At 46.2% G+C, this 26810-nt stretch overlaps 1 protein-coding gene across 1 annotated transcript in view; it reads right to left on the reverse strand.

The window, feature by feature from the left end:
• LOC115124127 (CUB and sushi domain-containing protein 2) overlaps nucleotides 1-26810 on the reverse strand; it is a gene marked incomplete at both ends in the record, with an annotated part of 130816 nt that overhangs the window by 29102 nt on the left and 74904 nt on the right. The window contains 4 exons of the mRNA XM_065015731.1: nucleotides 443-538; nucleotides 10614-10727; nucleotides 16564-16680; nucleotides 23175-23382. Coding sequence (XP_064871803.1) covers nucleotides 443-538; nucleotides 10614-10727; nucleotides 16564-16680; nucleotides 23175-23382 — 535 coding nt within the window. The remainder of the gene's footprint in view (nucleotides 1-442; nucleotides 539-10613; nucleotides 10728-16563; nucleotides 16681-23174; nucleotides 23383-26810) is intronic.

Here is a 26810-nt window from a genome sequence, read left to right on the forward strand (position 1 = left end):
AGCACAGTTAAACCATGTAGATAGAGACCTATAGTTAACCCTTTAGCACAGTTAAACCTTGTAGATAGAGACCTATAGTTTACCCTTTAGCACAGTTAAACATGGTTTATGACCTATAGTTTACCCTTTAGCACAGTTAAACATGGTTAGAGACCTATAGTTAACCCTTTAGCACAGTTAAACCTTGTAGATAGAGACCTATAGTTTACCCTTTAGCACAGTTAAACCATGTAGATAGAGACCTATAGTTAACCCTTTAGCACAGTTAAACATGTTTAGAGACATAATTAAAGTAGGGTAACATTCCTGTTAGAACAGGCTGAGAGGTACAGAGAGGGGTGAGATGTACTCGTGTGTGTGTGTGTGTGTGTGTGTGTGTGTGTGTGTGTGTGTGTGTGTGTGTGTGTGTGTGTGTGTGTGTGTGTGTGTGTGTGTGTGTTACCTTGATACACCAGGTGGAATCCTTTGGAGCTGGATTGGCCTTTGGAGGTGAATCGGATCAGAACCTGATTGGATGTTGCCAACGGCAGCGACTCTCCTGAGAAAGAGAGAATGGAGTGAGAGAGTGGAATGCGAGAGAGGAGTGAGAGAGTGGAGTGAGAGAGTGGAGTGAGAGAGTGGAATGAGAGAGTGAGATAATGATAGTGAGAGAGTGGAGTGAGAGAGTGGAGTGAGAGAGTGGAATGAGAGAGTGGAGTGAGAGTGAGAATGGAGTGAGAGAGTGGAGTGAGAGTGAGCGAGTAGAGTGAGCGAGAGGAGTGAGCGAGTGGAGTGAGAGTGAGCGAGTGGAGTGAGTGAATGGAGTGAGAGAGTGGAGTAAGCGAGTGGAGTGAGAGAATGGAGTGAGAGTGAGAGAATGGAGTGAGAGAATGGAGAGAAAAGAGTGAGAGAGTGGAGTGAGAGAGTAGAGGGAGAGAGTGGAGCGAGTGGAGTGAGAGAGTGGAGCGAGAGTGTGAGCGAGTGAAGTGAGAGAATGGAGAGAATGGAGTGAGAGAGTAGAGTGAGAGAGAGGAGTGAGAGAGTGGAGTGAGAGAGTGGAGTGAGAGAGTGGAGCGAGTGGAGTGAGAGAGTGGAGCGAGAGAGTGGAGCGAGAGAGTGAGCGAGTGGAGTGAGAGAGTGGAGTGAGCAAGCGAGCGAGAGAGACAGATAAAACAACATAAAACACAGGAACAATGTTAAAAAAAAGGTATCCACCTATGTGTAAGGGAAACAGGTAAGGTATTAAACCGTATGAATCCTGAGATACAGATATAAGTCATGACATCATCAACCTCTGGAGGTAAGCTAGTAGTAGCTCCTAGTCCCACGGAAGAGACAGCTGAGCGTGAGCACAAGGTGTAATATTGGACCTGAATATCGTTTCTACCTTTTCACAGTCACTCTGCCTTCCCTAGTTTCCTACATGAATTGCATTGGCTGGCAGTTTTCTGTCTGCAGTGAGTTTCTGTTTGTGTTTCAATTTGACAGACCAAAATACTGTAAATGTGTAGAAAGGATCCCAGATACGTTGACCTCCATCCAGTCAGAGGTCGTCAGATCTCGTCTCTCCTACATTATCCCCCCCCCCTGCATGTCTCCAGAGAAGCATGTATTTACTATAAGTAGATACACAGGATTATATTGGTGTGACCTGTCTCTCTGTCTGTCTCTCAATTCTCTTCCATTTCAATATAAGATATATATCTGGAAATAAATGTTTACATTGTGAAATAAATCAAACAAAAGTGAAAACAATTATGAAAAAAATGTTCCAAAAGAATAGAGACATTTCTAATGTCATATTATATGCAAATAGTTCAATTACAAATGGGAAAATAAATAAACATAAATATGGGATGTATTTACAATGGTGTTTGTTCTTCACTGGTTGAACTTTTCTTGTGGCAACAGGTCACACATCTTGCTGCTGTGATGGCACACTGTGGTATTTCACCTAGTAGATGTTGGAGTTTATCAAAATTGTGTTTGTTTTCTAATTCTTTGTGGATCTGTGAAATCTGAGGGAAATATGTCTCTCTAATATGGTCATAAACTTTGGCAGGAGGTTAGGAAGTGCAGCTCAGTTTCCACCTCATTTTGTGGGCAGTGAGCACATAGCCTGTCTTCTCTTGAGAGCCATGTCTGTCTACGGCGGCCTTTCTCAATAGCAAGGCTATGCTCACCGAGTCTGTACATAGTCAAACTTTTCCTTAAGTTTGGGTCAGTCACAGTGGTCAGGTATTCTGCCACTGTGTACTCTCTGTTTAGGGACAAATAGCGTCCTAGTTTGCTCAGTTTTTTTGTTAATTCTTTCCAATTGCGTCAAGTAATGATCTTTTTGTTTTCTCATGATTTGTTTTGGTCTAATTGTATCCAGGACCAGCTTGCTTAGGGGACTCTTCTCCAGGTTTATCTCTCCGTAGGTGACGGCTTTGTTATGGAAGGTTTGGGAATCGCTTCCTTTTATGTTGTTGTAGAATTTAACGTCTCTTTCCTGGATTTGGATAATTAGCAGGTATCTTCCTAATTCTGCTCTGCATGTATTATTTGGTGTTTTACGTTGTACACGGAGGATATTTTTGCAGAATTCTGCGTGCAGAGTCTCAATTTGGTGTTTGTCCGATTTTGTGAATTCTTGGTTGGTGAGCGGACCCCAGACCTCACAACCATTAAGGGAGATGGGTTCTATAACTGATTCAAGTACTTTTAGCCAGATCCTAATTTTATGTTCCTTTCGATGGCAGGTTGATCGGAGAAGAGAACAGGAATACGTAATAGAGGGGTTTAATATTCCACAATATGTCATGAAACAGGGACGAAGCCCAAAACAAACCTACACATAAAATACATGTAAAACAAACAAAAGTGAGAGAGGGAAGTTGTTGTCCGGGCTGGAAGCAGTGATTTGATAGGTGAAGCTGTGTTGTACACAGTGTTGGCAGTCACACGCAGCAGCCGGAGACGGCGCCCAACGTGGCCTGTCCTGCTCTGTCGTCACCACGGTTACACTGATTCCGCTGCGGGGGCCCTACAAGCATGCTGGGTAGTATATTACAGGATGTGCTCTGCGCGCCGTCATGGCGACAGTGTTTAAGAACCGCTATGGTGACAGGTATTAACACGGACAGAGTAGGTGTGGAAAGAGCAGGCGGGAGATCATCAGTGGCAGTGTCCCAAATTCCACTCTATTCCCTTCAGTATTTAGTGCACTAGATTTGACCAATATGCACTATTATAGGAAAAAGGGATGCACATTTGAGATGCACATGGAGTGTCTGGTACTGGTCCCACTGCTACAGAATGATGCCGGAGTTGTGGGTCCGCAGTTTGTACATAATGATTCCGCCATTTACTATGACCGACATAAGACAGGTGATTTCTCACCTGGATCTGGACAAGGATTTTTTTTTCTTTATTGAGTCGAATGCAAAGGATGATCTTCCTGGAGCCCAAATCCCGTAGGAAGAGGAGATGCATCTACTTGCAAGACTACGTCAGCGATTCGGATAATCCACCTCTACCCTCCGTTCTAATGTGACTGGAGAATAAACTGGATGAGCTCTTTTTTTTTGAGACCAAAAGGACATTAAAAACATCTAAAAATATCTTATGTTTCACTGAGTCGTGCCTGAATGAGGGTTTTAAATGGGTTTTCATCGGCCAGGCAGAACAGCAGCCTCCAGTGGTCTATGTCGACGCGACCCACTGTCAAGGACTGTGCCACCGACTGTGGGCTCTCTTTCTCCGTGGCTGATGTAAGTCATTCATTTAAGCGCGTTAACCCTTGCAAGGCTGCCTGCACAGACGGCATCCCCAGCCATGTCCGCAGAGTATGCACAGCCCAACTGACTGTTTTTACAGACATATTCAATCTCTCCCTATCAGTCTGTTGTCCCCACTTTCTTCAAGATATACAGCATTTCTCCTGTACCCAAGAAAATGAAAGAAACTGAACTAAATGACTATCGCCGCGTAGAACTCACTTCTGTCATCATGTGCTACAAGTGATTTGAGAGGTTTGTTCAGGATTATATCACCTCTACCTTACCTGATACCTTAGACCCACTTACATTTGCTTACTGCCCCAATAGACCCACAGACGATGCAATAGCCATTACTCTGCACACTTCCCTAACCCATCTGGACAAGAGGAAATACCCATGTAAGAATGATATTCATTGACTATAGCTTAGGATTCAACACCATAGTAACCTCCTCCCTCCAAGCTCATCATCAAGCCGGAGGCCCTGGGTCTCAACCCCGCCCTGTGTAGCAGGAGTACCTGCTGATGAGCCGCCCCCAGGTGGTGAGGGTAGGAAACAACAGCTCCACTTTGCTGATCTTCAACACAGAGGCCCCACAAGGGTGTGTGCTCAGACCCTCCTGTATTCCCTGTTCAACCATGACTGTGTGGCCACGCACACCTCCAACCCAATGAAACAACAGTAGTAGGATTACCAACAATGACGAGACATCCTACAGGGAGAAGGTGGGAGAATGGTGCCAGAAAACATCTCACTTAATGTCAACAAAACAAGGGAGCTGATCGTGTACTTCAGGAAACAGCACCTAACCACATCAACGGGACCGCAGTGGAGAAGGTGAAAAGCTTCAAGTTCCTTGGCGTACACATTACTGACCATCTGAAATGGTCCCCAATACAGACAGTGTGGTGAAGAAGGTGCAACAGCGCCTCTTCAACCTCAGGAGGCTGACGAAATTTGGCTTGTCACCTAAAACCCTCACAAACTTCTACAGATGCACAATTGAGAGCATCCTGTCGGGCTGTATCACTGCGTGGCACAGCAACTGCTCCGCCCTCAACTGCTGGGCTCTCCAGTGAGGTCTGCCCAACGCATCACCGGGGACAAACTACCTGCCCTTCAGGACACCTACAGCACCCGATGTCACAGGAAGGCCATAAAGATCATCAAGGACAACAACCACCCGAGCCACTGCCTGTTCACAACGCTATCATCCAGAAGGAGAGGTCCAGGTGCATCAAAGCTGGGACCCAGAGACTGAAAAAGAGCTTCTATCTCAGGGCCATCAGACTGTTAAACAGCCATCACTGACACAGGCTTCCACCCGGTTACGTAACCCTGCACCTAAGAGGCTGCTGCCCCATATACATAGACTTGGAATCACTGGCCACCTTAAAAAATATATATAATGTTTGCATACTGCTTTACTCATCTCACGTGTATATACTATATTCTATTTTACTATATATTAGTCAAAGCAACTCCCACATTGTTCGATTTATTTCATTCCATTCTTTTACTTTTAGATTTGTGTGTATTGTTAGATACTACTGCACTGTTGGAGCTAGGAAACACAAGCATTTAGTTAGATATTACTGTACTGTTGGAGCTAGGAACACAAGCATTTAGTTAGATATTACTGTACTGTTGGAGCTAGGAACACAAGCATTTAGTTAGATATTACTGTACTGTTGGAGCTAGGAACACAATCATTTAGTTAGATATGGAGCTAGCATTTAGTTGTACTGTTGGAGCTAGGAACACAAGCATTTAGTTAGATACTACTGTACTGTTGGAGCTAGGAACACACATTTAGTTAGATACTATGTACTGTTTAGGAACACAAGCATTTAGTTAGATATTACTGCACTGTTGGACTGAACACTAGCATTTGTTAGAGCTAGCTAGGAACACAAGCATTTAGTTAGATACTACTGCACTGTTGGAGCTAGGAACACAAGCATTTAGTTAGATACTACTGCACTGTTGGAGCTAGGAACACAAGCATTTAGTTAGATACTACTGCACTGTTGGAGCTAGGAACACAAGCATTTAGTTAGATACTACTGCACTGTTGGAGCTAGGAACACAAGCATTTAGTTAGATACTACTGTACTGTTGGAGCTAGGAACACTAGCATTTAGTTAGATACTACTGCACTGTTGGAGCTAGGAACACAAGCATTTAGTTAGATATTACTGTACTGTTGGAGCTAGGAACACTAGCATTTAGTTAGATATTACTGCACTGTTGGAGCTAGGAACACTAGCATTTAGTTAGATATTACTGTACTGTTGGAGCTAGGAACACTAGCATTTAGTTAGATACTACTGCACTGTTGGAGCTAGGAACACAAGCATTTAGTTAGATATTACTGTAGGAACACTGCATTTGGAGCTGCACTGTTAGCTAGGAACACTAGCATTTAGTTAGATATTACTGCACTGTTGGATATTAGCTGTTAGGAACACAAGCATTTAGTTAGATACTACTGCACTGTTGGAGCTAGGAACACAAGCATTTAGTTAGATACTACTGCACTGTTGGAGCTAGGAACACAAGCATTTAGTTAGATATTACTGCACTGTTGGAGCTAGGAACACAAGCATTTAGTTAGATATTACTGTACTGTTGGAGCTAGGAACACAAGCATTTAGTTAGATATTACTGCACTGTTGGAGCTAGGAACACTAGCATTTAGTTAGATACTACTGCACTGTTGGAGCTAGGAACACAAGCATTTAGTTAGATATTACTGCACTGTTGGAGCTAGGAACACAAGCATTTAGTTAGATATTACTGCACTGTTGGAGCTAGGAACACAAGCATTTAGTTAGATATTACTGTACTGTTGGAGCTAGGAACACAAGCATTTAGTTAGATATTACTGCACTGTTGGAGCTAGGAACACTAGCATTTAGTTAGATACTACTGCACTGTTGGAGCTAGGAACACAAGCATTTAGTTAAATATTACTGCAGTGTTGGAGCTAGGAACACAAGCATTTAGTTAGATACTACTGCACTGTTGGAGCTAGGAACACTAGCATTTAGTTAGATACTATTGCACTGTTGGAGCTAGGAACACAAGCATTTAGTTAGATATTACTGCACTGTTGGAGCTAGGAACACTGTTGGAGCTAGGAACACTAGCATTTAGTTAGATACTACTGCACTGTTGGAGCTAGGAACACAAGCATTTAGTTAGATATTACTGCACTGTTGGAGCTAGGAACACTAGCATTTAGTTAGATATTACTGCACTGTTGGAGCTAGGAACACTAGCATTTAGTTAGATACTACTGCACTGTTGGAGTTAGGAACACTAGCATTTAGTTAGATACTACTGCACTGTTGGAGCTAGGAACACAAGCATTTAGTTACATACTACTGCACTGTTGGAGCTAGAAACACAAGCATTTAGTTAGATACTACTGCACTGTTGGAGCTAGGAACACTAGCATTTAGTTAGATACTACTGCACTGTTGGAGCTAGGAACACAAGCATTTAGTTAGATACTACTGCACTGTTGGAGCTAGGAACACTAGCATTTAGTTAGATACTACTGCACTGTTGGAGCTAGGAACACAAGCATTTAGTTAGATATTACTGCACTGTTGGAGCTAGGAACACAAGCATTTAGTTAGATACTACTGCACTGTTGGAGCTAGGAACACAAGCATTTAGTTAGATATTACTGCACTGTTGGAGCTAGGAACACAAGCATTTAGTTAGATACTACTGCACTGTTGGAGCTAGGAACACTAGCATTTAGTTAGATATTACTGCACTGTTGGAGCTAGGAACACTAGCATTTAGTTAGATACTACTGCACTGTTGGAGTTAGGAACACTAGCATTTAGTTAGATACTACTGCACTGTTGGAGCTAGGAACACAAGCATTTAGTTAGATACTACTGCACTGTTGGAGCTAGGAACACAATCATTTAGTTAGATATTACTGCACTGTTGGAGCTAGGAACACATGCATTTAGTCAGATATTACTGTACTGTTGGAACACATGCATTTAGTTAGATATTACTGTACTGTTGGAGCTAGGAACACAAGCATTTAGTTAGATATTACTGTACTGTTGGAGCTAGGAACACATGCATTTAGTTAGATATTACTGTACTGTTGGAGCTAGGAACACAAGCATTTAGTTAGATACTACTGTACTGTTGGAGCTAGGAACACAAGCATTTAGTTAGATACTACTGCACTGTTGGAGCTAGGAACACAAGCATTTAGTTAGATACTACTGCACTGTTGGAGCTAGGAACACAAGCATTTAGTTAGATACTACTGCACTGTTGGAGCTAGGAACACAAGCATTTAGTTAGATATTACTGCACTGTTGGAGCTAGGAACACATGCATTTAGTTAGATATTACTGCACTGTTGGAGCTAGAAACACAAGCATTTAGTTAGATATTACTGCACTGTTGGAGCTAGGAACACATGCATTTAGTTAGATATTACTGCACTGTTGGAGCTAGGAACACATGCATTTAGTTAGATATTACTGCACTGTTGGAGCTAGGAACACAAGCATTTAGTTAGATATTACTGCACTGTTGGAGCTAGAAACACAAGCATTTAGTTAGATATTACTGTACTGTTGGAGCTAGGAACACAAGCATTTAGTTAGATATTACTGCACTGTTGGAGCTAGGAACACAATGATTTAGTTAGATATTACTGCACTGTTGGAGCTAGGAACACATGCATTTAGTTAGATACTACTGCACTGTTGGAGCTAGGAACACAAGCATTTAGTTAGATACTACTGCACTGTTGGAGCTAGGAACACAAGCATTTAGTTAGATATTACTGTACTGTTGGAGCTAGGAACACAAGCATTTAGTTAGATACTACTGTACTGTTGGAGCTAGGAACACAAGCATTTAGTTAGATACTACTGCACTGTTGGAGCTAGGAACACAATCATTTAGTTAGATATTACTGCACTGTTGGAGCTAGGAACACATGCATTTAGTCAGATATTACTGTACTGTTGGAACACATGCATTTAGTTAGATATTACTGTACTGTTGGAGCTAGGAACACAAGCATTTAGTTAGATATTACTGTACTGTTGGAGCTAGGAACACATGCATTTAGTTAGATATTACTGTACTGTTGGAGCTAGGAACACAAGCATTTAGTTAGATACTACTGTACTGTTGGAGCTAGGAACACAAGCATTTAGTTAGATACTACTGCACTGTTGGAGCTAGGAACACAAGCATTTAGTTAGATACTACTGCACTGTTGGAGCTAGGAACACAAGCATTTAGTTAGATACTACTGCACTGTTGGAGCTAGGAACACATGCATTTAGTTAGATATTACTGCACTGTTGGAGCTAGAAACACAAGCATTTAGTTAGATATTACTGCACTGTTGGAGCTAGGAACACATGCATTTAGTTAGATATTACTGCACTGTTGGAGCTAGGAACACATGCATTTAGTTAGATATTACTGCACTGTTGGAGCTAGGAACACATGCATTTAGTTAGATACTACTGCACTGTTGGAGCTAGGAACACAAGCATTTAGTTAGATATTACTGTACTGTTGGAGCTAGGAACACAAGCATTTAGTTAGATATTACTGCACTGTTGGAGCTAGGAACACAATGATTTAGTTAGATATTACTGCACTGTTGGAGCTAGGAACACATGCATTTAGTTAGATACTACTGCACTGTTGGAGCTAGGAACACAAGCATTTAGTTAGATACTACTGCACTGTTGGAGCTAGGAACACAAGCATTTAGTTAGATATTACTGTACTGTTGCAGCTAGGAACACACTCATTGCACTACACCCGCAATAACATCTGCTAAACATGAGTATGCGACCAATACAATTTTATTTTATTTTGATTTGATATGCTTGGTTAGAGACTACGGATTTGCCAAGACCACTTTATGTATCCCTCTCTGTCTGTTTATTGAGCTGTAAAAGGTAGTATTCTGAAGCTGTTGCCTCTGGCCAGGAACCAGGGGATCATTCTGTCTGTCAGGCCATGGAGCTGAGGCAATGAGAGATGGAAAATTGCACTATAAGATTGCAGGATTTGTCTTTGATATCACTGTCTTCTCTCTTCCTCTAAATCCCACTTCTCTATTCCCTCTTCCTCTAAATCCCTCTTCCTCTAACTCCCTCTTCCTCATCCTCTAAATCCCTCTTCTCTCTTCCTCTTCGTCTTAATCTCTCTTCCTCTTCATGGCTCTTCTCTCTTCCTCTAAATCCCTCTTCTGTGTGTCTACCTGTGTGTGTGTACCTGTGTGTGTACCTGTGTGTATACCTGTGTGTGTGTGTATCTGTGTGTGTACCTGTGTGTGTGTACCTGTGTTTGTACCTGTGTGTGTACGCGTGTGTGTGTACCTGTGTGTGTACCTGTGTGTGTGTACCTGTGTGTGTGTGTGTGTGTGTGTGTACCTGTGTGTGTGTGTACCTGTGTGCGTGTACCTGTTTGTGTGTACCTGTGTGTGTACGTGTGTGTGTACCTGTGTGTGTACCTGTGTGTGTAGCTGTGTGTGTAGCTGTGTGTGTACCTGTGTGTGTACCTGTGTGTGTACCTGTACCTGTGTGTGTACCTGTGTGTGTAGCTGTGTGTGTACCTGTGTGTGTGTACCTGTGTGTGTGTACCTGTGTGTGTGTGTACCTGTGTGTGTGTACCTGTGTGTGTGTACCTGTGTGTGTACCTGTGTGTGTACCTGTGTGTGTGTACCTGTGTGTGTACCTGTGTGTGTGTGTACCTGTGTGTGTACCTGTGTGTGTGTACCTGTGTGTGTACCTGTGTGTGTGTGTGTACCTGTGTGTGTGTACCTGTGTGTGTGTACCTGTGTGTGTGTACCTGTGTGTGTCCCAGACAGGGAACTGAGGACTCTGGAATGCTGCGTTGCTCCGTCGTAGATTTCCACCACGTCATTCAGAGCCGTCTGGAAGAACGCAAACTGGCTGAACACCACTGAAGAAGACAGAGAAGAATGAAAACAGGAAGTTAAATGTTATGCAATTATAAAATACTTGTATCAAATTATACCATCATAGGAAACGCAATATTGATAAATTGAAATTTCAACACCTTAGGAGATTGCTAAGATCACCAAAGGTTGAATAGATGGATGAAAGCAATATGCTGAGAGAGAGAGAGACACAGACAGACAGACAGACAGACAGACAGACAGACAGACAGACAGACAGACAGACAGACAGACAGACAGACAGACAGACAGACAGACAGACAGACAGACAGAGCAGGAGATGTAGTTGGATACGTAGTGATCTGGGTCACCTAGATAGAAATGAGACTCATAGACAGAAACATGACTCATCTCGACAGAAACATGACTCATCTAGACAGAAACATGACTCATCTAGACAGAAACATGACTCATCTAGACAGAAACATGACTTATCTAGACAGAAACATGACTCATCTAGAGAGAAACATGACTCATCTAGATAGAAACATGACTCATCTAGACAGAAACATGACTCATCTAGACAGAAACATGACTCATCTCGACAGAAACATGACTCATCTAGACAGAAACATGACTCATCTAGACAGAAACATGACTCATCTTGACAGAAACATGACTCATCTAGATAGAAACATGACTCATCTAGATAGAAACATGACTCATCTAGACAGAAACATGACTCATCGAAACATGACTGATTTAGATAGAAACATGACTCATCTAGATAGAAACATGACTAGCTACATAGCCGTCTTTGTATCAAAGATAATTGTGTAGTCTAGAGCGATTTTCTAGGTTAGCTAGCCAGCTATTGTCGTTCTTTTAACGCAACGTAACGTAATCAACACTGCTAGCTAGCCAGCTAGCCCCCGAATAGCAGCACTGTAGAAATTATTACACTCAACTTGATTAGTGTAGTGTCAACAACGCAGCCACTGCCAGCTAGCCTACTAAGTCAACAACGCAGCCACTGCCAGCTAGCCTACTTCAGCAGTACGGTATCATTTTAATCATTTTAGTCAATAAGATTCTTGCTACGTAAGCTTAACTTTCTGAACATTCGAGACGTGTAGTCCACTTGTCATTCCAATCTCCTTTGCATTAGCGTAGCCTCTTCTGTAGCCTGTCAACTATGTGTCTGTCTATCCCTGTTCTCTCCTCTCTGCACAGACCATACAAACGCTCCACACCGCGTGGCCGCGGCCACCCTAATCTGGTGGTCCCAGCGCGCACGACCCACGTGGAGTTCCAGGTCTCCGGTAGCCTCTGGAACTGCCGATCTGCGGCCAACAAGGCAGAGTTCATCTCAGCATATGCCTCCCTCCAGTCCCTCGACTTCTTGGCACTGACGGAAACATGGATCACCACAGATAACACTGCTACTCCTACTGCTCTCTCTTCGTCCGCCCACGTGTTCTCGCACACCCCGAGAGCTTCTGGTCAGCGGGGTGGTGGCACCGGGATCCTCATCTCTCCCAAGTGGTCATTCTCTCTTTCTCCCCTTAACCATCTGTCTATCGCCTCCTTTGAATTCCATGCTGTCACAGATACCAGCCCTTTCAAGCTTAACATCCTTATCATTTATCGCCCTCTAGGTTCCCTCGGAGAGTTCATCAATGAGCTTGATGCCTTGATAAGCTCCTTTCCTGAGGACGGCTCACCGCTCACAGTTCTGGGCGACTTTAACCTCCCCACGTCTACCTTTGACTCATTCCTCTCTGCCTCCTTCTTTCCACTCCTCTCCTCTTTGACCTCACCCTCTCACCTTCCCCCTACTCACAAGGCAGGCAATACGCTCGACCTCATCTTTACTAGATGCTGTTCTTCCACTAACCTCATTGCAACTCCCCTCCAAGTCTCCGACCACTACCTTGTATCCTTTTCCCTCTCGCTCTCATCCAACACTTCCCACACTGCCCCTACTCGGATGGTATCGCGCCATCCCAACCTTCGCTCTCTCTCCCCGCTACTCTCTCCTCTTCCATCCTATCATCTCTTCCCTCTGCTCAAACCTTCTCCAACCTATCTCCTGATTCTGCCTCCTCAACCCTCCTCTCCTCCCTTTCTGCATCCTTTGACTCTCTATGTCCCCTATCCTCCAGGCCGGCTCGGTCCTCCCCTCCCGCTCCGTGGCTCGACGACTCATTGCGAGCTCACAGAACAGGGCTCCGGGCAGCCGAGCGGAAATGGAGGAAAACTCGCCTCCCTGCGGACCTGGCATCCTTTCACTCCCACCTCTCTACATTTTCCTCTTCTGTCTCTGCTGCTAAAGCCACTTTCTACCACTCTAAATTCCAAGCATCTGCCTCTAACCCTAGGAAGCTCTTTGCCACCTTCTCCTCCCTCCTGAATCCTCCTCCCCCCTCCTCCCTCTCTGCAGATGACTTCGTCAACCATTTTGAAAAGAAGGTCGACGACATCCGATCCTCGTTTGCTAAGTCAAACGACACCGCTGGTTCTGCTCACACTGCCCTACCCTGTGCTCTGACCTCTTTCTCCCCTCTCTCTCCAGATGAAATCTCGCATCTTGTGACGGCCGGCCACCCAACAACCTGCCCTCTTGACCCTATCCCCTCCTCTCTTCTCCAGACCATTTCCGGAGACCTTCTCCCTTACCTCACCTCGCTCATCAACTCATCCCTGACCGCTGGCCACGTCCCTTCCGTCTTCAAGAGAGCGAGAGTTGCACCCCTTCTGAAAAAACCTACACTCGATCCCTCCGATGTCAACAACTACAGACCAGTATCCCTTCTTTCTTTTCTCTCCAAAACTCTTGAACGTGCCGTCCTTGGCCAGCTCTCCCGCTATCTCTCTCAGAATGACCTTCTTGATCCAAATCAGTCAGGTTTCAAGACTAGTCATTCAACTGAGACTGATCTTCTCTGTATCACGGAGGCGCTCCGCACTGCTAAAGCTAACTCTCTCTCCTCTGCTCTCATCCTTCTAGACCTATCGGCTGCCTTCGATACTGTGAACCATCAGATCCTCCTCTCCACCCTCTCCGAGTTGGGCATCTCCGGCGCGGCCCACGCTTGGATTGCGCCCTACCTGACAGGTCGCTCCTACCAGGTGGCGTGGCGAGAATCTGTCTCCTCACCACGTGCTCTCACCACTGGTGTCCCCAGGGCTCTGTTCTAGGCCCTCTCCTATTCTCGCTATACACCAAGTCACTTGGCTCTGTCATAACCTCACATGGTCTCTCCTATCATTGCTATGCAGACGACACACAATTAATCTTCTCCTTTCCCCCTTCTGATGACCAGGTGGCGAATCGCATCTCTGCATGTCTGGCAGACATATCAGTGTGGATGACGGATCACCACCTCAAGCTGAACCTCGGCAAGACGGAGCTGCTCTTCCTCCCGGGGAAGGACTGCCCGTTCCATGATCTCGCCATCACGGTTGACAACTCCATTGTGTCCTCCTCCCAGAGCGCTAAGAACCTTGGCGTGATTCTGGACAACACCCTGTCGTTCTCAAATAACATCAAGGCGGTGGCCCGTTCCTGTAGGTTCATGCTCTACAACATCCGCAGAGTACGACCCTGCCTCACACAGGAAGCGGCGCAGGTCCTAATCCAGGCACTTGTCATCTCCCATCTGGATTACTGCAACTCGCTGCTGGCTGGGCTCCCTGCCTGTGCCATTAAACCCCTACAACTCATCCAGAACGCCGCAGCCCGTCTGGTGTTCAACCTTCCCAAGTTCTCTCATGTCACCCCGCTCCTCCGCTCTCACCACTGGCTTCCAGTTGAAGCTCGCATCCGCTACAAGACCATGGTGCTTGCCTACGGAGCTGTGAGGGGAACGGCACCTCAGTACCTCCAGGCTCTGATCAGGCCCTACACCCAAACAAGGGCACTGCGTTCATCCACCTCCGGCCTGCTCGCCTCCCTACCACTGAGGAAGTACAGTTCCCGCTCAGCCCAGTCAAAACTGTTCGCTGCTCTGGCCCCCCAATGGTGGAACAAAGTCCCTCACGACGCCAGGACAGCGGAGTCAATCACCACCTTCCGGAGACACCTGAAACCCCACCTCTTTAAGGAATACCTAGGATAGGATAAAGTAATCCTTCTCACCCCCCCCCTTAAAAGATTTAGATGCACTATTGTAAAGTGGCTGTTCCACTGGATGTCATAAGGTGAATGCACCAATTTTTAAGTTGCTCTGGATAAGAGCGTCTGCTAAATGACTTAAATGTAATGTAATGTAATGTAAATGACTCATCTAGACAGAAACATGACTCATCTAGATAGAAACATGACTCATCTAGACAGAAACATGCCTCATCTAGACAGAAACATGACTCAACATGACTCGAAATAGAAAATGACTCATCTAGACAAAAACATAAATCATATAGATGGAAACATGACTCATCTAGATTGAAACATGACTCATCGAATCATGACTCATCTAGATAGAAATGAGACTCAGACAGAGACATAACTCATCTCATCAGAAACATGACTCATCTCGACAGAAACATGACTCATCTCAACAGAAGCATGACTCATCTAGATAGAACACTACTTTAGACCAGGGCCCTATCGAACCCTATTCCCTATATAGTACACTACTTTAGACCAGAGCCCTATGGCACCCTATTCCCTATATAGTACACTACTTTAGACCAGAGCCTGAGCGTCTGAACACTCTCACAGAAGGAAGAACACAACATGCATTCCAAATGGAACCCTATTCCCTATATAGTGCACTACTCCTGATCATGGACCATAAGGTGCATTATTTAGGAGATAAGGAACCATTTCGGCTTCATCCTCCGTCATTAGACTGGCCAAATGCAAAAAGCTCATTATCACCCCGTACCCTCTGAGAGAGATGAGGAAGGAGAGGCCGGGGAGAGGGTACGCACACTGGTTCCTCAATTAAATGTTTAAAGCTGAAACACTTGTGATGGCAGATTGTGTTTGTTTTATTTATGAAATGTACTAGTTTATTTAGACAATATTCTGATTGGCCTATTTAGCAGACTTTTTTCTCAACATCAAGCTATTTTTTGTCAGCACAGAGCTGAGTGACTCACTCATTCCTGGCTTTGGATCTACATGAATAAGTAGTATAATTGATTTCTGATTGTCTTTTTATTAATGAAGAAATGTTTTGACCAAGTTAATCTGCTCATGTTGTCTGTGTTCAATTATTTGTGATAGTGTGGTTACAATGAAGAATGTATGTCTGTCTTTCTGTCTGCAATTCTGACAGACAGACAGACAGACAGACAGACAGACAGACAGACAGACAGACAGACAGACAGACAGACAGACAGACAGACAGACAGACAGACAGACAGACAGACAGACAGACAGACAGACAGACAGACAGACAGACAGACAGACAGACAGACAGACAGACAGACAGACAGACAGGGCTCTGGTCTAAAGTAGTGCACTATATAGGGAATAGGGTTCCATTTGGAATGCATGTTGTGTTCTTCCTTCTGTGAGAGTGTTCAGACGCCCACACTTCACTGCAGTCCATCACAGGGGGTGAGCGGGAGTGATGGTGTGTGTGAGAGAGAGAGAGAGATGGTGTGAGGTGCATGGAGAGATAGCCAGACGCTGTGTAAAGGGAGTGAAATACTGTTCCTGAGTGTTGAGATTGTAGACACACAAAGGATATTAACATGTCTCATGGTATGAAGTGTCCCTAGAAGTTGATCCCAAGTCAGATTTGTATTTTACCCTTTCAACGGATCACATTAGATTATGGAGGGGTTACGCTGATCCTAGATCTGTACCTAAGGTCAACTTCTATCCAGGAGTGAAGAATAAATTGTGTGTTGTATAGCACTCACCATAGTCTTTGGGCACGACCACCGAGTACAGACATGTCCGGGCACTGCTGTAGTTGCCTGGGTAACCGGGAGACAAGACCACACCCTCCAGCCCAGAATACTGCCCTCCACACAGAGCTAGAAGGATGGAGAGAGAGAGAGAGAGAGAGGGAGCGAGAGAGAGAGAGAAACAGACAGAGAGAGGGAATGGAATGAGATGTGACAGAGATATTCAATTTCTCTGTTTTTCTTCCACCATCGTTGTTAAATTACTTTTCTTGTCTGTTGCCGACTGGGCTTCTTGGCGGCTGTGTGTCCCTGGTGTGTGCTGGAGTGAAATTGCAATGTTTTCTAAGTGTCTCTCGGGGTTAGCCTGGAGAGATGAGGCTTGATCCCTCTCTCTCTCATGCTAGATAGACATTGTAATACCAAGGGATCTATTTGAATAAATCTAACATAAATCTAAGTGCTTTATAGGTTCAGGGGTGTGTCAGAAATATTTCAGCTATTTTCACAACCAGAATTATGGGCGCGGTGGCTCGAAAGGGTTTTGATGAATAGTTGAAGACCTGTCAAATCTTAACTTGTTATGGCTGCAGGGGCAGTATTGAGTAGCTTGGATGAATAAGGTGCCCAGAGTAAACGGCCTGCTCCTCAGTCTCAGTTGCTAATATATGCATAGTATTAGTATTATTGGATAGAAAACACAAAAATAGTGTCTGTGAGTATAACAGAACTGATATTGCAGGCAAAACCCTGAGGAAAATCAAAGCAGGAAGTGTTTTCTATTGTGAAAACTCCATGTTCCATAGCCTCCCTTTGCTCCATTTAAAAGGATATAAACCAGATTCCTTTTCCTATCGCTTCCTCAATGTGTCAACAGTCTTCAGACATAGTTTCAGGCTTTTATTTTGAAAAAATGAGCCAGAACGATAACATCAAGTGGTCGCATGAGTTTTGCTTGCCCATTGCTTTTCCCCTCTCCTACTGATAAAGATATTTGCTGTTGAAATATTACCGATTATATATTTTTAAAAACAACCTGAGGATTGATTATAAAAAACGTTTGACATGTTTCTGTGGAGATTACAGACACTATTTGGTAATTGTCTGCGTTGTCGTGACCGCTCTTTCCTGTGGATTTCTGAACATAACGCGACAAACAAAAACTGAGTTATTTTGGATATAAAAATATTCTTTATGGAACAAAAAAGAATGTGGGAGTCTCGTGAGTGTAAACATCCGAAGATTATCAAAGGTAAACTATTAATTTGATTGCTTTTCTGATTGTCGTGACCAAGCTACCTGATGCTAAGTGTACTTAATGTTTTGTCGTGCGATCGATAAACTTACACAAACGCTTGGATTGCTTTCGCTGTAAAGCATAATTTCAAAATCTGGCACGACAGGTGGATTAACAAAAGGCTAAGCTGTGATTTCCTATATTGCACTTGTGATTTCATGAATATAAATATTTTTAGTAATATTCATTGAATGTAGCGCTATGCTATTCAGCGCGTTGTTCATGACAATTATCCCGTTAACGAGATTGCAGCCATAACAAGTTGGCCAATCAGAATGTGCTCCATTACTAAATATTTGGTTGCTTCAAGTTAAAGTATGTTGGTTTGCTTAACTTGAAGTGATTTATACTTTTACTTCTAATTTTGATTCTGAAGTACATTTTCCTTTTGATATGTAAGTATATTTAAAACCAAAACTTGTAAATACTTGTAGACTTTGACTCAAGGGACGGCGCTTTTGTAAATAACAGCTGGAGCATATTTAAGGAAGCCTCGAGCTATTGCCCGCCTGAGGTAGAGTATCTCATGATAAGCTGTAGACCACAACACCTACCTAGAGAGTTTTCATCTGTATTTTTCATAGCTGTTTTACATACCATCACAGACTGAGGCACTAAGACACCATTGAGTGGCGCAGTGGTTAAGGGCGCTGTACTGCAGCCTAATCTGTGCCACCAGAGACTCTGGGTTCGCGCCCAGGCTCTGTTGTAACCGGAGTCCGTGGGGCGACGCAGAATTGGCCTAGCATCGTCCGGGTTAGGGAGGGTTTGGCCGGTAGGGATATCCTTGTCTCATCACGCACCAGCGACTCCTGTGGCGGGCCAGGCACAGTGCACGCTAACCAAGGTTGCCAGGTGCACTGTGTTTCCTCCGACACATTGGTGAGACTGGCTGTGTTAAGAAGCAGTGCGGCTTGGTTGGGTTGTGTATCGGAGGACGCATGACTTTCAACCTTCGTCTCTCCCGAGCCCGTATGGGAGTTGTAGTGATGAGACAAGAGAGTAGCTACTAAAACAATTGGATACCACGAAATTGGGAAGCAAAAGGGGTAACAATTCAACAACAACAAAAAAATAGATAGAAAAAACTCTGAAGTTTCTAAAACAGTTTGAATGATGTCTGTGAGTATAGCAGAACTCAAATGGCAGGCAAAAATACAGCCAGGGGGAAATCTGAGCTTTGTAGTTTTCAACTCTTTGCCAACTCTCTTCTCTTTCCCAGAGAGTGTACATTTGGTCCGATTGCACTTCCTAAGGCTTCCACTAGATGTCAACAGTCGTTAAACCTTGTTTGAGGCTTCTACAGTGAAGGAGGAGAGAATGAGAGCTGATTGCGTAAGAGGTCTGGCAGAATGTCATGAGCTCAGTGTCACGCACTTCCGTGAGAGGTAGATGCGTTCCATTGCATTTCTACAGACAAAGGAATTCTCCGGTTGAAACATTATTGAAGATATTCATTAAAAACATCCTAAAGATTGATTCTATACTTCGTTTGACATGTTTCTACGGACTGTAACGAAACTTTTAGACTTTTAGACTCTAAATTATGGACTTTTTCAAACAAAACAAACATTTATTGTGGAACTGGGATTCCAGGGAGTGCATTCTGATGAAGATCATCAAAGGTAAGGGAATATTTATAATGATATTTCTGACTTTGTTGACACCACAACATGGCGAGTATCTATATGGCTTGTTTTTGTGTCTGAGTGCCGTACTCAGATTAATGCATGGTGTGCTTTTTCCGTAAAGTTTGACACAGCGTTAAGTCCATTTTACAAAATATCTATCAGCATGTTAAATGCGCAACCAGAGGGAAAAATAACTCTGGACCACCTTTACTCCACACACAGAGACACATACAAAGCTCTCCCTCGCCCTTCATTTGGCAAATCTGACCAAAATGTTATCCTCCTGATTCCTGCAAGCAAAAATATTTAAGCAGGACAGTGACTCGATCAATAAAAAAGTGGTGAAATGAAGCAGATGAGCAGAAATTTGACTCTAATTCTGGTTAATTTTTAAAAGCAAAAACTAAAGAAGGATGTACCAGTGACTCACTCAATAGATGCTAAACTACAGGACTGTTTTGCACAGACTGGAATATGTTCTGGGATTCCTCCGATGGCATTGAGAAGTTTACCACATCAGTCATTGGCATCATGAATAAGTGTATCAATGACGTCGTCCCCACAGTGACCGTACGTACATACCCCAACCAGAAGCCATGGATTACAGGCAACATCCACACTGAGCTCACAACAGGAGGGGACTGAGTACGCAACCCTAACCACCTACAACGACAAGACAGCCTATAGGGAGGAGGTCAGAGACCTGTCCGTGTGGTGCCAGGACAACAACCTCTCCCTCAACGTGATCAAGACAAAGGAGATGATTGTGGACTACAGGAAAAAGATAACAGAGCATGCCCCTATTCTCATCGACAGGGCTGCAGTGGTGCAGGTTAAGAGCTTCAAGTTCCTTGGTGTCCACATCACCAACAAACTAACATGGTTCAAGCACACCAAGACAGTTGTGAAGAGGGCACGACAACACCTATTCCCCCTCAGGAGAGGGGCATGAGTCTTCAAAAGGTTCTACAGCTGCACCATCGAGAGCATCCTGACTGGTTGCATCACTGCAGAGTATGGCAGCTGCTCGGCCTCCAACCACAAGGCACTTACAGAGGGTAGTGCGAAAGGCCCAGTACATCACTGGGGCCAAGCTTCCTGCCATCCAGGACCTCTTTACCAGTGTTAAATGAAGACCCTAAAAATTGTCAAAGACTCCAGCCACCCTAGTCATAGACTGTTCTGTTTGCTTCCGCATGACAAACGGTACTGGAGCGCCATGTCTAGGTCCAAGAGGCTTCTAAACAGCTCCTACCCTCACTCCAAAGGACTCCTGAACAGCTAATCAAATGGCTACCAAGGCTATTGGCACCCCCCCCCCTTTTACACAACTGCTACTCTCTGTTGTTATCATCTATGCATAGTCACTTTAATAACTCTATCTTCATGTACATATTACCTTAACTAACCGGTGACCCTGTACCAGTACCCCCCTGTATATAGTCTCCGCATTGACTCTGTACCAGTACCCCCTGTATATAGCCTCCACATTGACTCTGTACCAGTACCCCCTGTATATAGTCTCCAAATTGACTCTGTACCGTAACACCCTGTATATAGACTCCACATTGACTCTGTACCGGTACCACCTGTATATAGCCTCCATACTGACTCTGTACCATAACACCCTGTATATAGCCTCCACATTGACTCTGTACCGTAACACCCTGTATATAGCCTCCACATTGACTCTGTACCGCCTACTGGGAGGAGGTGAGGGTCCTGGAGGAGTGCAGCCAGGAAAATAACTTCTCTCTCAACGTCAACAAGACAAAGGAGCTGATGGTGGACTTCATGAGACAGCAGAGAGGAGCACCTACAGCACCCGATGTCACAAGAAGGTCACAAAGATCATCAAGGACATCAATCACCCGAGCCACGGCCTGCTCACCTCGTTATCATCCACAAGGTCAGTACAGGTGCATTAAAGCTGGGACCGAGAGACTGGAAAAAACAGCTTCTATCTCAAGGCCATCAGACTGTTAAATAGCCATCACTAACTGGCCAGTCACTGTCACTAGCCAGCTCCCAACCGATTAATCAATCCTGCACCTGTAATGGCTTGGAGGGGCTTGACGGGGCTGCAGTGGCTTGGAGGGGCTCGACGGGGCTGTAGTAGCTTGGGGGGGTCTCGACGGGGCTGTAGTGGCTTGGGGGATCACGGGGCTGTAGTGGCTTGGGGGCTCGACTGGGCTGTAGTGGCTTGGGGGGGCCTCGACGGGGCTGTAGTGGCTTGGGGGCTCGACTGGGCTGTAGTGGCTTGGAGGGGCTCGACGGGGCTGTAGTGGCTTGGAGGGGCTCGACTGGGCTGTAGTGGCTTGGGGGCTCGACTGGGCTGTAGTGGCTTGGGGGGCTCAACGGGGCTGTAGTGGCTTGGGGGTCTCGACGGGGCTGTAGTGGCTTGGAGGGGCTCGACGGGGCTGTAGTGGCTTGGGCTCGACGGGGCTGTAGTGGCTTGGGGGGCTCGACGGGGCTGTAGTGGCTTGGGGGCTCGACTGGGCTGTAGTGGCTTGGGGGCTCGACTGGGCTGTAGTGGCTTGGGGGCTCGACGGGGCTGTAGTGGCTTGGAGGGTTTCGACGGGGCTGTAGTGGCTTGGAGGGGCTCGACTGGGCTGTAGTGGCTTGGGGGCTCGACGGGGCTGTAGTGGCTTGGGGGCTCGACTGGGCTGTAGTGGCTTGGGGGCTCGACTGGGCTGTAGTGGCTTGGGGGCTCGACGGGGCTGTAGTGGCTTGGAGGGTTTCGACGGGGCTGTAGTGGCTTGGAGGGGCTCGACTGGGCTGTAGTGGCTTGGGGGCTCGACGGGGCTGTAGTGGCTTGGGGGCTCGACTGGGCTGTAGTGGCTTGGGGGGGGCTCGACTGGGCTGTAGTGGCTTGGGGGGCTCGACGGGGCTGTAGTGGCTTGGAGGGTTTCGACGGGGCTGTAGTGGCTTGGAGGGGCTCGACGGGGCTGTAGTGGCTTGGGCTCGACGGGGCTGTAGTGGCTTGGGGGTGCTCGACGGGGCTGTAGTGGCTTGGGGGCTCGACTGGGCTGTAGTGGCTTGGGGGCTCGACTGGGCTGTAGTGGCTTGGGGGCTCCACGGGGCTGTAGTGGCTTGGAGGGTTTCGACGGGGCTGTAGTGGCTTGGAGGGGCTCGACTGGGCTGTAGTGGCTTGGGGGGCTCGACGGGGCTGTAGTGGCTTGGGGGCTCGACTGGGCTGTAGTGTCTTGGGGGCTCGACGGGGCTGTAGTGGCTTGGAGGGGCTCAACGGGGCTGTAGTGGCTCGGGACGGGGCTGTAGTGGCTCGACCGGGCTCGACTGGGCTGTAGTGTCTTGGGAGGGCTCGACAGGGCTGTAGTGGCTTTGGGGGGCTCGACTGGGCTGTAGTGGATTGGGGGGGCTCGACTGGGCTGTAGTGGCTTGGGGGGGCTCGACATAGCTGTAGTGGCTTGGAGGGGCTCAACGGGGCTGTAGTGGCTCGACGGGGCTGTAGTGGCTCGACCGGGCTCGACTGGGCTGTAGTGGCTTGGGGGGGCTCGACTGGGCTGTAGTGGCTTATTATCATTTAAAAATATATTTTTTACTTATAAAGTGACTCAATAAAAACTATTGTTTACAAAAGGATGTTTGAATGTTACCTTGACAATGTTTTCTAACTTAGTTAGGCCTATTCATTGATTTCTCTATTTTGTTTTGTATTTATCTTCTCGGTGCGTTACCTATGCAGATTGGTTTTTGTTTGTTCCAGGAGGGCTTGCTGTCTGATCCCATGACGCAGGTCAGAGTGGGTTCTCCTTCCAGAGTATATCCACTATCACAGTAGTAGGTGGTGGTTGAGCCCAGCTTAAGGTCAGATCCAATCCTGGTACCGTTCCTCACCACCCCCGGCTCAAAGCATGACTCTCTAGGGTTCTCTGAGAGAGAGAAGAGAGAGAGAGAGAGAGAGAGAGAGAGAGAGAGAGAGAGAGAGTATTTGTTAATCAGACTAGGTAAGCATATACAATTAGATTTCAAGGGATATCTGCATTGAGAGAAAGAGGGAGAGTTAGTTAGTCAAGCTGGACCGATTCAGACAAGAAACACCAGCTCAAAGTATGACCCTCTGTGGACTGAGAAAGACAGGGTTACTACAGTCAAACTTCTGAATCAGGCTGAACCCCTCCCAAAACACTAAGAATATAACAGAAAAGAAAAGTACAAAAGACAGAATCACACAAGCAACTAGCCAACAAATCAGACAGGAAATATGTAGAGTTAAATATCAACTAGCCAACAAATCAGACAGGAAATACAATATGTAGAGTTAAATATCAACTAGCCAACAAATCTCTCTCTCTCTCTCATATGCCAGTAACCTCTCATCTTTGGCTGAAAGAGGTAGGACTAGGGAGGCAAAAAAACGGAATCCCTCCAAAGCTCCCTCCCTCTCTCCCCATACCATCTCCCCCTCTCCCTCCCTCTCTCCCCATACCATCTCCCCCTCTCCCTCCCTCTCTCCCCATACCATCTCCCCCTCTCCCTCCCTCTCTCCCCATACCATCTCCCCTCTCCCTCCCTCTCTCCCCATACCATCTCCCCCTCTCCCTCCCTCTCTCCCCATACCATCTCCCCCTCTCCCTCCCTCTCTCACCTTACCATCTCCCCTCTCCCTCCCCTCTCATCTCCACCTCTCCCTCCCTCTCTTCCTCTATAATGTCCCCTCTCCCTCCTTTACCGTCTCCACCTCCCTCCCTCCCTCTCTTCCTCTATAATCTCCCCCTCTCCCCATACCATCTCCCCCTCTCCCTCCCTCTCTCCCCATACCATCTCCCCCTCTCCCTCCCTCTCTCCCCATACCATCTCCCCTCTCCCTCCCTCTCTCCCCATACCATCTCCCCCTCTCCCTCCCTCTCTCCCCATACCATCTCCCCCTCTCCCTCCCTCTCTCACCTTACCATCTCCCCTCCCCTCTCATCTCCACCTCTCCCTCCCTCTCTTCCTCTATAATCCCCCCTCCCTCCCTCTCTCCCCATACCACCTCCCCTCTCCCTCCCATCTCCCCTCTCCCTCCTTACCATCTCCACCTCTCCCTCCCTCTCTTCCTCTATAATCTCCCCATCACTCTCCTTACCATCTCTACCTTCCCTCCCCCTCTCCCTCCTTACCATCTCCCCCTCCCTCCCTCTCTCCCCATACCATCTCCCCCTCCCTCCCTCTCCCTCCCCTCTCATCTCCACCTCTCCCTCCCTCTCTTCCTCTATAATGTCCCCCTCTCCCTCCTTACCATCTCTACCTCTCCCTCCCTCTCTTCCTCTATAATCTCCCCCTCCCCCTCTCCCTCCCTCTCTTACTCTATAATCTCCCCCTCTCTCCCCATACCATCTCCCCCTCTCCCTCCCTCTACCATCTCCACCTCTCCCTCCCTCTCTTACTCTATAATCTCCCCCTCTCTCCCTCTACCATCTCCATCTCTCTGTGCATCTCTCCCCCTAACTCCCCTCTCCATCTCTCTCCCCTCTCATCTCCACCTCTCCCTCCTCTCATCTCCAACTCTCTCTCCCTCTCTCCCCTCCCATCTCTAACTGGTAAAGGTAAGGAGTAAGACAAATAGACAGACAGTCAGACAGACAGACAGTCAGGGCAAGGACCTTATTGAGAGTGACATCGCTCTGTCCAAAGCTCTGCTGACTACACACAACTGTCTCAGCCCTGAACCAGAACCGAGTGAGTGAGTGAGGTGTGTGTGTGTGTGTGTGTGTGTGTGTGTGTGTGTGTGTGTGTGTGTGTGTGTGTGTGTGTGTGTGTGTGTGTGTGTGTGTGTGTGTGTGTGTATGTGTGTGTGTGTGTGTGTGTGTGTGTGTGTGTGTGTGTGTGTGTGTGTGTGTGTGTGTGTGTGTGTGTGTGTGTGTGTGTGTGTGTGTGTGTGTATGTGTGTGTGTGTGTGTATACATATATATATATATATATATATAGAGAGAGCCCTGGACCACAGATCTAAAAGCATAGATTATAAATATACCAGAGGAACAAGCCACTCCATTAATCTTCAACGTCAAACATCAGACTTAAATAAACATTAGATTAATGTCCTAGTTGAATGTAGATCTAACGGCCTCACCTTGATAAAGCACAAGTAAAATGCCACGTTCAATTTCTACAAATAATGACCACAGAATGACCGATCAGATTTGAACCTGCACTCTTTAACAATAAACGCAAGTAAGGTCAGTTCAAAGACTAAGTTGTTGAGACCTGTTGCTAACGGGCCGTCTAGTTACTGTTGGTAATGTTGTTGAGACCTGTTGCTAACGGGCCGTCTAGTTACTGTTGGTAATGTTGAGACCTGTTGCTAACGGGCCGTGTAGTTACTGTTGGCAATGTTGTTGAGACCTGTTGCTAACGGGCCGTCTAGTTACTGTTGGTAATGTTGAGACCTGTTGCTAACGGGCGGTCTAGTTACTGTTGGTAATGTTGAGACCTGTTGCTAACGGGCCGTCTAGTTACTGTTGGTAATGTTGTTGAGACCTGTTGCTAACGGGCCGTCTAGTTACTGTTGGTAATGTTGTTGAGACCTGTTGCTAACGGGCCGTCTAGTTACTGTTGGTAATGTTGAGACCTGTTGCTAACGGGCCGTCGAGTTACTGTTGGTAATGTTGTTGAGACCTGTTGCTAACGGGCCGTCTAGTTACTGTTGGTAATGTTGAGACCTGTTGCTAACGGGCCGTCGAGTTACTGTTGGTAATGTTGTTGAGACCTGTTGCTAACGGGCCGTCTAGTTACTGTTGGTAATGTTGAGACCTGTTGCTAACGGGCCGTCTAGTTACTGTTGGCAATGTTGTTGAGACCTGTTGCTAACGGGCCGTCTAGTTACTGTTGGTAATGTTGAGACCTGTTGCTAACGGGCAGTCTAGTTACTGTTGGTAATGTTGAGACCTGTTGCTAACGGGCCGTCGAGTTACTGTTGGTAATGTTGTTGAGACCTGTTGCTAACGGGCCGTCTAGTTACTGTTGGTAATGTTGAGACCTGTTGCTAACGGGCCGTCTAGTTACTGTTGGTAATGTTGAGACCTGTTACTAATGGGCCGTCTAGTTACTGTTGGTAATGTTGTTGAGACCTGTTGCTAATGGGCCGTCTAGTTACTGTTGCTAACTGGCAACAGGTCACAATAACATCACCAACAGAAACAAGATGTCCCGTTAGCAACAGGTCTCAACAACATTACCAACAGTAACTAGATGGCCCGTTAGCAACATGTCCTATCCTCTCCTATCATCTCCTCTCCTCTAGGTTCCTCTCCTATCCCCTCCTCACCTCTAGTTTTCTCTCCTATCATCTCCTCTCCTATCCCCTCCTCTCCTCTCCTATCATCTCCTCT

Source organism: Oncorhynchus nerka, unplaced genomic scaffold (genome assembly GCF_034236695.1).
Source record: "Oncorhynchus nerka isolate Pitt River unplaced genomic scaffold, Oner_Uvic_2.0 unplaced_scaffold_1298, whole genome shotgun sequence".
In the NCBI taxonomy this organism is placed as follows: Eukaryota; Metazoa; Chordata; class Actinopteri; order Salmoniformes; family Salmonidae; genus Oncorhynchus; species Oncorhynchus nerka.